Below are 15,144 nucleotides of genomic sequence, written 5' to 3'. Positions count from 1 at the left end.
TAATACATTTATGTCAAATACATGTCATTTACAAATCTGTTAGTTATAATAATCAAATGCTTGCTTACTGAGCACCCACAACACAGCTGAACAGTATTTAAGCGTAATGCATTCATATATATTACTTTTTATACTGTATCACCACATTATTATTAGAGTGTAAAAGCTTATTATGCTTTTATTTACGCACTATATACATGACATGAATAAAGTTTATGTCTATCCAGTGAAGCTTCATCTCAGATAGCAGCTGTTGTACATTTATTGAAACACATGACACTGTAATCGACACTCCGACACTTCTCGGTACAGTTAAGAAATCCCCAGCAAAACAAGACTTCATTTCGCCATCGCTAAAACCCCAAAACTGAACGAAAGATGAAATAAAAGCTTTGTTTTCTGGGTGACTTTGCCACTTTTTGTTTGCCACAAAAGCGTCTCAACACTTGCTCGTGAATGGCTGCTTGTGTTCAAGATGTAATCTACTAGTAAGGCCGAGGCTCTATATAATTAGCGCGCGTGCTCTGTCTGGAGGCTCTTAACGTTACTCGTCGACATCTCTTACAGCTTCGCTTCAATAGGAGCGAGAACCAGTGAGATAAGATCTCAGAGCACGTCACAGTTTTTGATCAGGGAGCGATTTCTAAAATCTTCTGGAACATCTCGCGCACTGTAGATGCGAAAGCATTAGCGTGTGGTGAGTGATAAACATGTTTTTATTTATCTTATGCGCGCTGAAACCAACAAAAACACATATAAAAATCACTTCAAATGTATTCAATGTTATTATATCCAGGACTGTCACAATATTTGTTATTTCCACCACACGATAGTCGTGGTCAAAATGGCAATATTTTTTTTTTAATATAGCGCGTTTAAAAAACAACCAAATTTGAAAGTGCTGCACAAAGTACGTTAAAACAACTTAAAACACACACAACAATAATCAAGCAGTAATACATCTACAGAGTAAACGTGTTTTAAGTGTAGAGTGATAGATTTGTTGTCTTTTTACCAGTATTGACAATAGTGCTATCATTGAAATATTTATTGGATTTGTACTGAATAATTACATTAACAAGATGACTATTATTTTTGTTAATTTTGTGTTATGACCTAAAATGTGAGTGTATGAAGGCAGACAGAGAGTTTTTTTGTTGTGGAATACAGATAATTACAGTGAATTCTGTTAACATGATATTGACAGTCACAGTTATTAAAATCTGGATTATTGTTGTATATTGTGTCACCCCTTTTGTCAGTGATGGAAAAGTGAGGTCGATATGAATCTCTCAGTGAATCATTTATTTGAATATAATTCATTTATTTCATTTTGCAGAGAAAATGACCCAGAGCCAATTTAGACGTTTTAGGCCCGTCAGCTCCATTGCTGAGCAACTTGATACTGGTAAAGTTTGACATTTTCATTTTTGTGTATTCATTTTAAAACTTATTGCTTGAGTGAAATTTAATTGCACATAGTTTATTTATAGAAAACCGTATATTTAAGATGAAAATATGATTTTGCAGGTGTTGCTACATTGCACCCACAACCCCCACCTGAGAGGAGCTCTGACCCAGACAGAAGAGATTTTGGGAACATCGGTTACCCTCTTCAGTATGTCCACATGGGTGAGTTTATTAAATCAACATTAACCCAGCATGACTAAGTGGGATTCAACAGTATTTTTAGGGCTTGAAGGTGAAGTTAAATACACAAGCTATATAATAACTGATATAACATGTAGTAAATCTGTTGAAGGACTGGGTCCAAACCCTCAAACTAGGAGAATCCCGTTTAGATCAACCACAGTCCCAGATGACACGTGGAACAGATTGTGGGCACAGTGTGTGAAACGACACACAGGTTAGCTCAGAAAACATTTATCCACTGTACTAAATCCCCGATCATTTGATTGAAACAATCCTAGTCATACATGATCTCTATTAACATGACATTAATATGTTGTTTTGTAGGTGTTGTACTGCCCCCACTGTCTCAATCGAAGAAGCCCAGGATGCCACCACAGAAGACGCCCTGGGCGGCACGACCAAATAAGAGCGCATGGGAGAAGCAGCATTTATTATATTATGTATTTCATTCATTGTTGTTATTTTCATTAAATACATTTGTATCCAACAAATGATCTTCTTACAAGACGTATCAAACATCTCTGTTTCCTGCTTTGTTTGTACAGAATGGTGAGGAACATCAGACTGCCCAGCAATACACTGCGGACATAAGAGAACGTGCTCGTAAAGATGTAAGTGACCGTTGTATATTTTGATCAGGTCGAAGGATTATGAACATGTGTGACATGTCTTTGATGTCAGAAGTCTTCTAACTGGCCTCTCTATTTCGTTGTCAGGTTGCAGATCTTCACAAAGAGGGTGTAAGTCAGAGAAAAGAAATAGAAATCAATGATAGAAGGAGAAAGAATTGGGAACACGAGGAAGAAGTAAAGAAGTGGATGGAAACACACAACATCTTAATTTCCTCGATGGAGTCCGCTAGTGCTTCAATTCAGACGGTTGAAGCAGAGTAAGACATTTCTCATTATTATAGTTTTATGAAGTCTTTCATATGTAGATATTGTTGGTTTTTTGAGGGAATTTCACCCCAAGTTTTTGTTACAGTAACGGTTGTGTGTATTTAAAAATATGCTGTATAAACACATAAACAAACATATTTCTGATTGATGCGGAGGTCTTGATCATTTGCAAATCTGCAGTGGATTTACAAAGTGAACATGTTTTGGTGATGTATGGAGAACAGCCTTAATTCTGTTGGCTCTGTACTGGTGAGATATCATTTGTTTTGGAGATGTCTACCAGGGAATCTTTGGTCTCTTAAATGTATTTTTTGTTCCTTTGGCTCACAAAGAGAAGCAGCATTGAGTTTTAGGTCAAATTTGTTTTATTGTAAATATACAGTAGTGTGCAAAAGTCTTAGACACATTGAGATGCTTGACCGATTTCAATATATTTAAAGATCTGGTAACACCCGCAGTTTCCAACAATCTCATATTAATCTTGAGTGGCTTTACAGTAGTATTGCATACATTGCATCTTCAAAGAGTATTTTGTTTGATCACATTTATAAAAGAGAGATACACCTATACGATTATTTCAAGAAAAAAACGAGCTGCTGGAGGCAGGCACGGGGGATGGAACTAGAGCACGTACACACTTACATCATTGCATTAATTCCATAGTGTTTTTTACATTATGCACATATGTGACGATTGCCAACAAAACACAGACATATGACTTAGTTTAACGGTTCACCTCTAGCATCTTTTAGCACTGGGACCACTCCATCGATCAGTTTCAAATGATATCCAAATCCAGCTTTATATCCACAGTGTATAATAGGGCTTTGCAAAAATATCGATACATGAAACTATCGCAATACTTTTTTTCCGATAGTGTATCGATAGTGATACCACTACTATCGATCATTTTTTTAAAATCATGTCTGTAGTGGAGTAGGTGGGGCGAGACCGTGGTTCGAGTCCGGTGAGTAATTGTGAATTAGCGCCAGCTGTGGGCACACCGGGCTCGAATCACGTAGGAGATTGGGAGCATATAAAAGGAACGAGTGACCGGACCGTCGAAGAGAGAGGACCGGGCCCGAACATGTTTTACCTTGGTATTTGTATTTGTATTTGTAGTTGTATTTATATTTATGTTCATGTTTTGTTCGCCGGCTGTTATATTACTTTATTAAATGTTTTGAATGTTTGCCGGTTCTCGACTCCTTCCTTCCCTTTTATGGAGATGTATTACATTGGTGGCGAAACCCGGGAGGAAGGAGAGACATGCTGTCGGAGAGTCCTCGCCGCCGAGTGGCCTCGCGGTGGGTCTGGGGAAACGGAAGTACACAGTGCGGCCACCGTCAAAGCTTCGGTGGAACGGCGACCTTTGCTGCCGCGCCCCTGGGTCGAGGTGGGGTGGCTTTCGTCCAAGCGGGAGCGGGGGAGTTGCCGATGTCCGCCAGAGGCCGGAGCCTGCGTCCGTCCCCCGAGGGGGCGAGCAGGAGGCGGGAAGTGCCGAGTGCGGCCACCGCCTGCCAGAGGCCGGAGCCTGCGTCCGTCCGCCCGAGGGGGAGGAGCAGGGGACGGGGAACCCCCAGATAACATTTTATGGAATTGTATTACAATGTCATATACAGACGGCCAAAAGTAAGTGGAAGCGAGAATGGTGAAAAATATAAGACCGCTTCGAGCTCTCAGAGCTTATGTGTGGGTGTCCTTTGGTTTTGAAAAGACGTCGTGGAGTAGTGTTAATTTTGTCAGCTATTTTTTATTTTAGTGTTAGTTTTAGTCCCACGACGAACACACTTTTTAGTTTTTCACATATTTGGTCATCCTTGTCCTGTTTTGTTTAATCCAGTTTAGTCGACTAAATGTCTATGCTTTTTCTTATCATTTTAATCAAACTTAGTCACAGTTTCTGGATTGCTGTATAGTAGTTAAAATGGGTACTTTGCCAAAAAATGATATTCACGTTGATTGTTATTGTTTGAGAAATTTGTTTTTATATTTCATTATAATTGACTATTTCACCAATAAGCACAAATCAATAGAATGTCAAATCATGTGCATAGTTTATTCAACTTCATAGCTTCAAGTATTTCCACAAAGGTCATATAAGTGCAAAGGCCTATTAATAGACATCCAACCTCCTGATGCCTGCATCAGGTTTTGGGTAAGTTTTTATTTTTATAGCTACATTATAGTCTCATCATTTTTCGTCAACGATATTGCGTGCTGATTAAGTTTTAGTTGTCTTTTAATGGCCTTACTTTTCCTCTCATCTTTGTCCTGGGAAAATAGTCGTTGACGAATATTTTTCGTCATTATTTTCATAAACGAAATTAACACTATCATGGAGTAATGTTTAAGTAAAAAATCAATACCAAAAAGACAAAGATATTTATTGTGCTTTCACGGATGTGACACCAGCGCATTTACAGCACGAATGAACCAGAGGTTTTATACTGCCCATGTTCATTGTTTTAACTGTAATGCACCACAAAAGCCAAGTGACCCCCCTTATTCCCCTGTGCTACCCACTTGAGGGTAGCAATCCACAGTTTGGGAACCCAAACCTCTGATCTAAAGGTCCTTGCATCGCACCTCATGGCCACTCTGCAGAGGTAAGGGATGTTTTTACAATTATCCTTACAGAATACCCCAGGTGGTGCACAGCATGTTATATTTCTTACTCAAATTTTTACATTTTCTATTTAAAGTATTGCAATATATCGCAAATGTGTATCGTATTGAAGAACATAGCAATACAGTTGTGTTCAAAATTATTCAACCCCCAATGCTGTAAATGGTTTTAGGGAATTTAGTGTACATTTGTAATTTTATTCAGAATGAAAGTCACAAGGACTTCTTAAAGAACCATATGCAACTAAAATGACATCAATTAGTTTTGTAATACAGTAGTAAATGTTTCTTTTGTGAATTCTTCATTGACATAATTATTCAACCCCTTAAAGACTATCACTCTGAAGAACAGAGGTTCAATGAAGTGTTTTCAATCAGGTATTGAAAACACCTGTGGATATCAGGGAGCAGCAATAAAGCCTAATAAGCACCAATTAGGCAGCTTTAAAATGACTGTGATACTCAGCTCCTTCTAGACATTTACTGGTGTGGTTACAAACATGGTGAGGTCAAGAGAATGGTCTAGGAAGACAAGAGAAAAGGTGATTACTCTTCAGGGCAATGGCTATAAGAAGATTGCAAAGATGTTAAACATACCAAGAGACACCATAGCAAGTATCATTCGCAAATTCAAGGCAAAGGGCACTGTTGAAACGCTACCTGGTCGTGGCAGAAAGAAGATGCTGACTTCGACTGCTGTGCACTACCTGAAGCGTAGAGTGGAGAAAAGTCCCAGTGTGACTGCTGAGGAACTGAGAAAAGATTTGTCAGATGTGGGTACTGAAGTTTCTGCTCAGACAATACGGCGCACCCTGCGTAATGAAGGCCTCCATGCCAGAACTCCCAGGCGCACCCCCTTGCTGTCCCCAAAGAATAAGAAGAGTCGACTGCAGTATGCCAAAAGTCATGTGGACAAACCACAGAAGTTTTGGGATAGTGTTCTGTGGACTGATGAAACAAAATTAGAACTGTTTGGGCCCATGGATCAACGCTATGTTTGGAGGAGGCCTATGAAGAAAAGAACACCTTGCCTACTGTGAAGCATGGCGGGGGGTCAATCATGCTTTGGGGCTGTTTTGCTTCTGCAGGTACTGGGAAGCTTCAGCGTGTGCAAGGTACCATGAATTCTCTTCAGTACCAGGAGATATTGGATGACAATGTGATGCAGTCCGTCACAAACCTGAGGCTTGGAAGACGTTGGACCTTTCAACAGGACAATGATCCCAAGCATACCTCCAAGTCCGCTAGAGCATGGTTGCAGATTAAAGGCTGGAACATTTTGAAGTGGCCATCGCAGTCACCAGACTTAATTCCGATTGAGAACCTCTGGTGGGACTTAAAGAAAGCTGTTGCAGTGCGCAAGCCTAAGAATGTGACTGAACTGGAGGCTTTTGCCCATGATGAATGGGCGAAGATACCAGTAGATCGCTGCAAGACACTTGTGTCAAGCTATGCTTCATGTTTAAAAGCTGTTATAACTGTTAAAGGATGTTTTACTAAGTACTAAGATTGAATGTCACTTGGGGGTTGAATAAAACTGATAATGATGTGAGCTCAGAAAAGACATTTGTGGTTATTTCATTATAAATGTTATGTTATATTTGTCTGACCTACACGTGCCTCTTTGATTTAATTGTAAGCAGGATGACTGAATGATCATAATCAATGTCAAACCGACCAAAACAATCAATTTCAGTGGGGGTTGAATAATTTTGAACACAACTGTATATTGTTTCGTGACCCATCTATCGTGATGTGTATCGTATCGGTAGACACTTGCCAATACATAGCCCTAGTGTATAAAACATCCATCACTGTAATGCCATGAACAAACAAACTACTGACTTCTCTCACTATCGCAAGAGTAACAACCTGCAGCTGAAGGCCCAAAGCGCAGCCAATCTTGACGCAGCGCAGCCAATCTTGATAAGCGGGTCTTTATCGCTCGCTGGGCATGCATTTCTGGGAGAATTGCCCAATAAAAGGAATAGGATCCCTGTCACCACACAGGGATCCAGACTTACCAAAAACTTTCTTAAACAAGTTTGAGTGCTGGAGGATTGTACCAAGCACAGCAATACTATGTCATATGTCCAACTCGTTTTAAATCGAAGCTAAATCGACTGCTTTGGAGTGTCAGCAGGAAATATCATAATAGATATTCAAACATTCATGTTTTTTGTCACAGGTCTCAGAGTGTGGTCTTTGCCCTTCGTGAGAAAGACAATGACCTCAGGACATTGAATGGAAAAATAGAAGACCTTGAAATGTAGATAGACCCATCACACATCCAGATTTAGAAATAAATGGTGCAGCTAACATGTGTTTTACCTTTCTTAATATCATCCTTATTATGTAACCTGATTCAGTGAAGTTGAGATTCTTCAAGAGGGCTACAAGAAAATAGACGAGTACACAGGTCTCTTGGAACTTGTCCCGCCTGAGCTGTGGGAAACGGTCATGAGGAACATAAAGGTCTGTTTGTTTATTCCTATTTGAAGAAGAAAAAAGCAATGTGCTTGCATGTCTCGTTTCCTACTTGGAGAATGCTTGAAGTTTTTTTTACGTATATGTTTGTGTATAAACAGGACATCCAGATTAAGGCAAAAGGCTTTGAACTGTTGCTGGAGACGGATCTGGAATACACCGAGCTCTGTCTTCATGAAGAAAGAGGGAAAATGCTGCTGCTGAAAAGCATGTGAGTTGTTTTTACACGGACACCTCACGGATCTAGTGCCAGGAACTCGCTCGTTGATTTCACTGTTATCTGTTTGTTCTCTGGGAACAGTAACAGTGCTTGAGTGTGTTTCTCATTTGTGTATTATGTGTGTTTTTGTCTAGACAAGATAAGATGGCCTCACTAGCTATGCAGCAGAAGATCATATCCAGGATTATCATGACCAGGAAGGAGATAATCGAGCGGCTGAAGCTGGAGGTGTGCATCATCTCCCAACAAAAGGAGGAGCACAACGTAAGAGCCTAAATTATATTTAACACGTGTTCTCACAAATCTAAATGCTGATAATTTCAAAACTCTGTTTTTCTCTCTTCTAACAGAAAAGGCTAAAAATGTTCAAGGGTAAATTAGAGAGCCTAAGAGGTTCATTAAAGGCTCTCAAAAAGAGGGACATGGACCTTGTCAAGACCATCACAGCGTATGGTTAGGTCCTTGTTGATTTCCAAATGTTTCCTTTAAGCAACAAAGAAGAATAAAAATATAAGTATATATAAACAAGATGTTTATTTGGTATTTCACAGTCCAAACTGGCTTTGGCTAATGAAAACAATAACTGTAACAATCTGAAATTAAATGTAGTAACTGCACAATAAGCACATTCAATCCAAAGATGGTACAGATAATTAGCATGAGCATTTAGCTTTTTTTGTTTAATTGGGTTGAAACTACATAAAACCTTCCATAAAAATGAATACATCAACTGTATTCATATGAAATTAAAGGCATCAACTGCATAGTTCAACAATTTAAACAACTCAATCAACACAATATCAAAAAACTTGAACAAAGACGTTTACTTTTCAGCACTCAGCTTTTGGTTTAAAATTTGAAGAGTGATTATACCGATGGTTGAGTTAGGTATAAAAGTGTTGCCTGTTTTGCATTATAAACAGGTTTTTGATACTCATCATGTTTTTTCGGATGGTGAACTTTTAAATGTCGGATCAGGTTTGTTGTGCCGAATGTCTTTGCTCTTGTCCCCTCTCGAGGGTGTACACTCACTTATCCCGAATGCTCTCAACTGTGCCCGAGCTCGATAGTCCCCGCTGGCCTGTGCTCACATTGCTCTTTACCATCCACAACCGGGCACGCTTTCATCATTACGATGCGACTGCTTTGAAGCAAACTAACTTGTCCTTTGCAGTCATTGGATATTGCAATCTTCACGTCCTGCTCAAATATTTCAAAATACTTCTATACAAATGACATGTTCGCGATTGATTCGAATGTGTAAACGTAAAAAAAAATGATTTAGGGTCGGTCAACCGGTGCATCCCTAATAATAACGTAACAATCCCTTTCGTAATAATAAAACGCATAGCCTACTTTTTCTTACAGTATAATATATAAATCTAGTCTTGATATGCACCTTTTCTGTTGGTTTAAATGAGATCAAAGGAATTTGGTCAGGCACTATTCTGAAGAAATTTTAGGGTGGAATTAACAAGAAAGAAAAACTTTATGAGCAAAATTTTAGGGAATATTTACACACAACAGGATACAAAGTATCTTTTTATAAAAAAATGAAAGTTCATGTTATATGGCTCTTAAATAAAAATTTGTTTTTCCCTATGGGAGCCAATTTTTTTGTCTGGAGCCCTGAAAACACTGATATGAAAATGTGTGTTGATAAATCCATGACAAGATTGAGTAAAAAATGTAATTATTAAAATTCACCTTCAGTGTTTTAAAAAAAAAACAGAAGAAATATCAGCATGATGTAAAGCGTCATCTTCTCTGCCCTGTCATCATTCTGTCTGTCAGTGTCCGACTGTAAAGTCTCTTATGCTCGTCTGATTTGTCTGTCTGATAGTAATGGTCTCACATGGCATTTTGTTTAAATATAACTCTGTGTTTGTACTTGTCCAATCCATTCTGATAGAAGTGAGCAGAGGAATGCTTGTTCTGCTGTGCGAGCGCCCCGCAATCTCAACTTCCATGGGATTGGATTGAAAACGGGTAGAAAGAAAAGGGTAATGGAAAATGTATTTTAGACCCAAACGATCATCGTTTTCATGATCGACTGTCATTTTTGTGAACTCCGGTACTTGTGCCCATCTCTAACTGATTTATATGTATCAATCTTAAAGTAGATGCTCCCAATTTGAGCTAAAAAATTGAATGAATCAAGATTAGAGATTGGTATCGTTAAGATTTTAACAGTATTACTAGTCTTATCGAGACTGCTTATCAGTCCGGTACTTTAATGGTATTCATTTATTCAACGGTATGTTTTATATGATGTTAATAGATGACTATAGATTAACAAAGTTCGGGAGAAGCCAGAGCATATAATTAAGACCGGCTGGTTCGCAATCAGCAATCATAGACTCTACCCTATCAGCTCAAGTGAACCAGCAAATAAGTAGACAAAGATTCTTACCTGAAGCCATCTCTAAAGGATTACACAAGATCTCCAGAAAGATTATCTCTGCTATCCTTAAAGATTGGAAATGTCACATACCGAAACCTCAGCTTCCAGCACGAGTGCCATCGAACAGGATGAGCCGGCGATTTCAAGCGCCGTCGGGCGACCCGAAGCCGGTACTATGTTGCAAGGCCACCAGAATCAACGGGCCGGGAAAAGCATCTCGAAACGCCGCCGCTCTACGACGCGGCCTACGAGACAACTTCCTCCTTCACCTGCATCGTCTTACTCTTCGGCGCTTCCACTCATCCCCCGCTCAACATCACTCCACCAACTACCCAAGCACCCGCCTCAGGCTCATGGCCAGCGGATCCGCTGCTTACAGCCGTCGCGTGCCCGGATGCCGTCACCGGTCTGAGGAGGCACCAGTTGGCCGCTCCAGCGGAAGCCACACCCACCCTTATCTCTGCGACTCAGGCAACGTCTCAGCATTCTTTGGCGACTGCTGTCCCCATGCCGAAGCCTTCAAACGCTCTCACCCCTGTAGCTGAGCGACAGATTTCCTATGGCGACCTCTCGTTTATCTTAAAAAACACGTCTCACAGTCATCCCGGCATCTTGTCCTTCCCGGAAATTACTGTAGCTTTTTCATGCGACACGGAGGTTATTTGCACGCTTTACTCTCAGAGGAGACGTGAGCTCGGCGACTATCTAGCCATAGTCGCGGAGCTCGCGCTCTCTTATGGGGTAACACATTTGTACACCTATCATAGGTTATTTTCAGCGAAATGCGCCATCAGGGTAGCTTAGTGGAATCAGTGCCCGTATTGGGGAGCACTGGACACTGGGCTTCACAACAGGGTATTTCTGGGCTGCCAGAATTTTTCTTACGCTGTGTGTCACTCTGTTGCGCATGGCACAACAGCCTGTCCCCTCGTCACCCCCACTTTCACCCCACGCCAGACTTCGCCTGCCCAAGTTTCCACCGCTTACGTTCCGCGCCTGCTAAATCGGCAATCTCACCCCGACACGTCAGGCAGAAACGATGCTCGAGCGCAGGACGTCTGCAGGAGTTTGAACACGGACTGTTGTTCAAGACAGCGATGCCGTTACCTTCACGCATGCAACTATTGCAGCGGCGCCCATTCCCATTTGGTCTGCCCGGTGCACAAAAAATCCAATAAAAAGCCCTTAAATTATTTGTCGACTCCTGTCAATGTGCTAAGACACCACCCTGATCATGCCTTTAAAGATTACTTCTTGACTGGTCTAAGAACTGGCTTCAACCCTGTCACCGCTAGTGCCCTTACCAGCAGCCACGTATGCCCCAATCTCCGTTCCGTGCTCGCCGAACCCTTATTAAACGGGAGATCGACGACCAATTTTAAATCGGCCCCTTTGGCGCCCCGCCGTTTCCAGTTTTCCGCGTCAGCCCCATCGCCGTGGCCATGCGAAAATTTTCTGGAAAGAAGCGCTTCATTTTCGATCTCTCCTCACCACACGGTTCTCAGTTCCCGAGCATCAGCAGTCTAATTCCGCTCGATGAATTCTCGTTGCATTATCAGGACATAGAGCAAGCTATCACGCTAATTAAAATGCCACAACTATTCTGCAATTGCTGGCGAAATATTTTTTACTTTTCTGTCCGCCTCACTTTCGGGTACAGAAGCAGCCCAAAGATTTTCGACATGTTGTCAGAGACAATCTGCTGGATTCTCTCTAACAACCACGCTATTCCTTATCTCATACACCTACTGGATGACTTTTTAATAATCTCGCCGCCTGAATCCATCCCCGCCGCTCATCTTTCCACAGTCCAGGAAGTCCTATATGGATCTCAACGTGCTACCAGTTCGTTTTGTCGGCTAGATACGTTCCTGGAGTAAAAAACAGATAGCTGACGACCTTTTCCGTTTTTTATTTCAGAAATTTAGGCTGCTAGCACCGGAGGCAGACTAATTACCAACGCCGGTCCTTCCCTATTCGGCCTTAATATTCAATTAAATTATTCTCTAAATACCTTGCTAACCGCCTCCATAAACTCAATCCTCCATGCTGTCTCCCACAGGACCCTACAGTAATACCTCACGTCTTGGAGGAACTTCAAAACGTTTCACCTCTCATACAACATCCACTTCCCAGATTTTTCCCTCCTCTCCATCACGTCATTCATCTCCTTCCTCAATAACACGAAACATCTCCAAGCCAGCTCCATCAAAGGTTACTTGAGCGTGATCCAATTTTTCCACAAATTGATGTACAATGCACCTTCCCCAGCCATAGCAAGTCCTCAGACATCCATGAACCTCAAGGGCATCCAAAGAACCCAACCTCCTCCTCCAGACGCCAGACAACCGAAATGCATAACCAAATGCATCTCCACTCTTCGCAGAGGCTTCCACACGAAGCACACCGCACGCACCCTCGATGCCTTGTTCATCCTGGCGTTCTTTGTTTTTCTCAGAGGTTCGGAATTCACCACTACATCTCACTTCGATCTGTCAGCTCACCCTTCCATTTCTGATTTGTCCGTACTCGATTCTGACACCATCTCATTTTTTAACAAGCAAAGCAAGACAGACCAGGCCAGACGTGGTCATTTAATTTACATCTTCAAACTCCATTCACCAATCCAGCCGTTCCAAACAGGACATCACAGGCTTCATCTCCATCTGACCCTCTCTTCATGGACGATTCAAATCACCCAGTATCACGTTTTTGGTTCCAAAAAAAATCTTGTCACAATCGGGCATCCCGGCGGATCTATTTTCCACCCATTCTTTCCGCATTGGCGCGGCAACTACGGCCGCCCAAAAAGGCCTCACGCAATCTGTGATCCAAACAGTCGGCCGTTGGTCTTCCGACGCATTCAAGAGCTACATCAGGACCGAACGTGCCCTCATCAGAAAAGCTCGGAACCCGCTCCCCGGACAGCACGCCAAACACGCATACTTTTACTACCCCAGCTATCTTCATTATCTGCACAGGTGAACCTTTGAAATGATATAAAGATGTGTCTTCTTGGGGATGGACCAGCAGAATCAGAAGGAGTGGGTTGGTTTGCTGCAGCTTAATTAAAACAAAATCTTTGTAGTTATTTGTGCATGTTTATTTTGTGTATACTGCACTGAATTATTTCTGTTCTCAGTGTAATAATAAATGACTACATATATAGACTGATTATTGGGTAGTTAATAGAAAATTGATTAAATGTGTAATTTCCTTTCACCCATGTTGAATTAGCATAGTTTTAAGGTAAAGGAAACCAGTTAGATTGAATTTACAATTGTTTTTAAGGTACTGTTTTCTAAGAATTTTGCAGTCAAATATCCAAATCCACTCCGCCAATGTTATGAGTACTTATAATATCTCAAATGTTTCCAACTGCTTTTAAATCCTGAAAAAAATCACCATTTTAAAGAGTGGACCGGGCCGTTTAGTCGCCTTTCAATGGGTTCATATCCGCGTTACCCTTTGTTACCGCCTTTACTGACGTAGCAACCGCGTGACACTGTCGTATACAGATTCGAAAGTAGTCTGTACGGTCGGTCCTTCTTGCATTATTGCAAATGATGTGGGTACGTTCAAAATAACTTTTACTTTGATTGATATGAAAACTTAAAACTGCATAAAAGGGATGATCAAAAGTCTAGACACTATGCACATGGTAAACAACGTAAAACTTGCCTCACTGCTTATTAGTTGTTGTATGTAATGTCAGTTTCCTTGTGTAGTGATAATGGCAGAGCTCTCATTCTTTAAGTGTGACCTGCTCCGCTTTCCTTACTTTCGTTTTATTCAAACGGTTTTGGACAGTATTTTTATAGAGTTTAACTAAATCTTGCAACTGAAATATATATGCAGAATACAAGAATTTCCCCGGCTAAAGCAAAAAAACAGCAAACTAATGAAGTGTGTTTTGCGAGTATTGTATGCATGTGAAGCTAATGCAGTAAACGTGTTTAAACTTTAAGCACTAAACTATTGTATAAAGCTCTCTAACAATACTGCAAAGCATACAAAACGTTATATATCATGCTAAATACTATTCATTTGTAAGTCGCTATTGATGGAAGCCAAACGTGTGTCAAAGCAGCTTTCGTTAAGAAGAATAACCACTAAAAGCATTCAGGTCTCGTGGGTTGTTTGAGATCTGCCTGCGCCCAGAGAGTCAGACCACAAAATACTAAACAGAGGTCTCTTTCACACCATCTTACTCTGAAATGGACGTATAAACACAAAATAACATTAAAATTCCTGTATTACCAAGAAACCTTGTACAGGCATTCAGTTTCGTTACCAAGCAGTTGGGAAACAAAACATGTCCACTCAAAAAAATATTTAACCCCAAATGTTAAAACTAGTGGTGGGCCGTTAACGGTGAGACCCTTATCGCGCGATAAAAAAAATGTCGCCGTTAATCTATTCTCAAAGTTGGGTTGGGAGCTGGGTCTATACTACGCAAGCTATGATGACTTTCACCTTGATATTTTAGCGCAGATGTATACCAGCTTAACTGCACTGTACGGGGCGAGAACAACATTTTTTAACTCGGGTTTTGTCGTCATTCGCGCCGCCTCATCATCTCATAACCAGGGCTTCATTCGCGCGATTCGCGCCGCAAGTAGGTCTATTGCCTCTTTGCATTAACACATAAATCACTCGCGCTTGACACGCCATTCGCGTTTGGTCTGAACACAACATAACGTTACTGTGAAATTACCGCATCAAACGTGACGTGCTAACATGGATGCAGCTATGAAGCCGCCGGGTTTGCTTCAGGGAATATTAATTTTTAAGAAGCTTCCCAATGGAAACATCGACAAGACTAAGGTTGTTTGCACCTTGTGCAATGCGGA

The 15,144-nt window shown here is 41.0% G+C and overlaps 1 protein-coding gene across 2 annotated transcripts; it reads left to right on the top strand.

Moving 5' to 3' along the window:
- The first annotated feature begins 303 nt into the window (after positions 1-303).
- On the top strand, positions 304-8,636 carry LOC130425561 (uncharacterized). Of its 2 annotated transcripts, none has more exons than XM_056751800.1 (12): positions 304-697; positions 1,340-1,408; positions 1,531-1,632; positions 1,763-1,867; positions 1,978-2,093; positions 2,199-2,264; positions 2,370-2,542; positions 7,369-7,449; positions 7,550-7,655; positions 7,769-7,878; positions 8,022-8,151; positions 8,238-8,631. In XM_056751800.1, exons 2-12 carry the CDS (start codon positions 1,345-1,347, stop codon positions 8,343-8,345), a joined length of 1,161 nt encoding a protein of 386 aa, XP_056607778.1. In that variant the 5' UTR covers positions 304-697; positions 1,340-1,344; the 3' UTR covers positions 8,346-8,631. The 2 variants fall into 2 exon arrangements, with proteins under 2 accessions (XP_056607778.1, XP_056607779.1); XM_056751801.1 differs by lacking the exon at positions 304-697 and adding an exon at positions 732-910 and having other exon boundaries at positions 8,238-8,636.
- Positions 8,637-15,144: the final 6,508 nt, after the last annotated feature.

This window comes from Triplophysa dalaica, chromosome 7 (genome assembly GCF_015846415.1).
Source record: "Triplophysa dalaica isolate WHDGS20190420 chromosome 7, ASM1584641v1, whole genome shotgun sequence".
In the NCBI taxonomy this organism is placed as follows: Eukaryota; Metazoa; Chordata; class Actinopteri; order Cypriniformes; family Nemacheilidae; genus Triplophysa; species Triplophysa dalaica.
This window is presented reverse-complemented; position numbering and strand designations above follow the sequence as displayed.

Coding starts and splice junctions, on each gene's coding strand:
- LOC130425561 (XM_056751801.1), top strand. CDS start 1,345: ATGACCCAGAGCCAATTTAGACGTTTTAGGCCCGTCAGCTCCATTGCT. Junction 1,409..1,530: donor TGCTGAGCAACTTGATACTG/GTAAAGTTTGAC, acceptor ATGATTTTGCAG/GTGTTGCTACATTGCACCCA. Junction 8,152..8,237: donor AACAAAAGGAGGAGCACAAC/GTAAGAGCCTAA, acceptor CTCTTCTAACAG/AAAAGGCTAAAAATGTTCAA.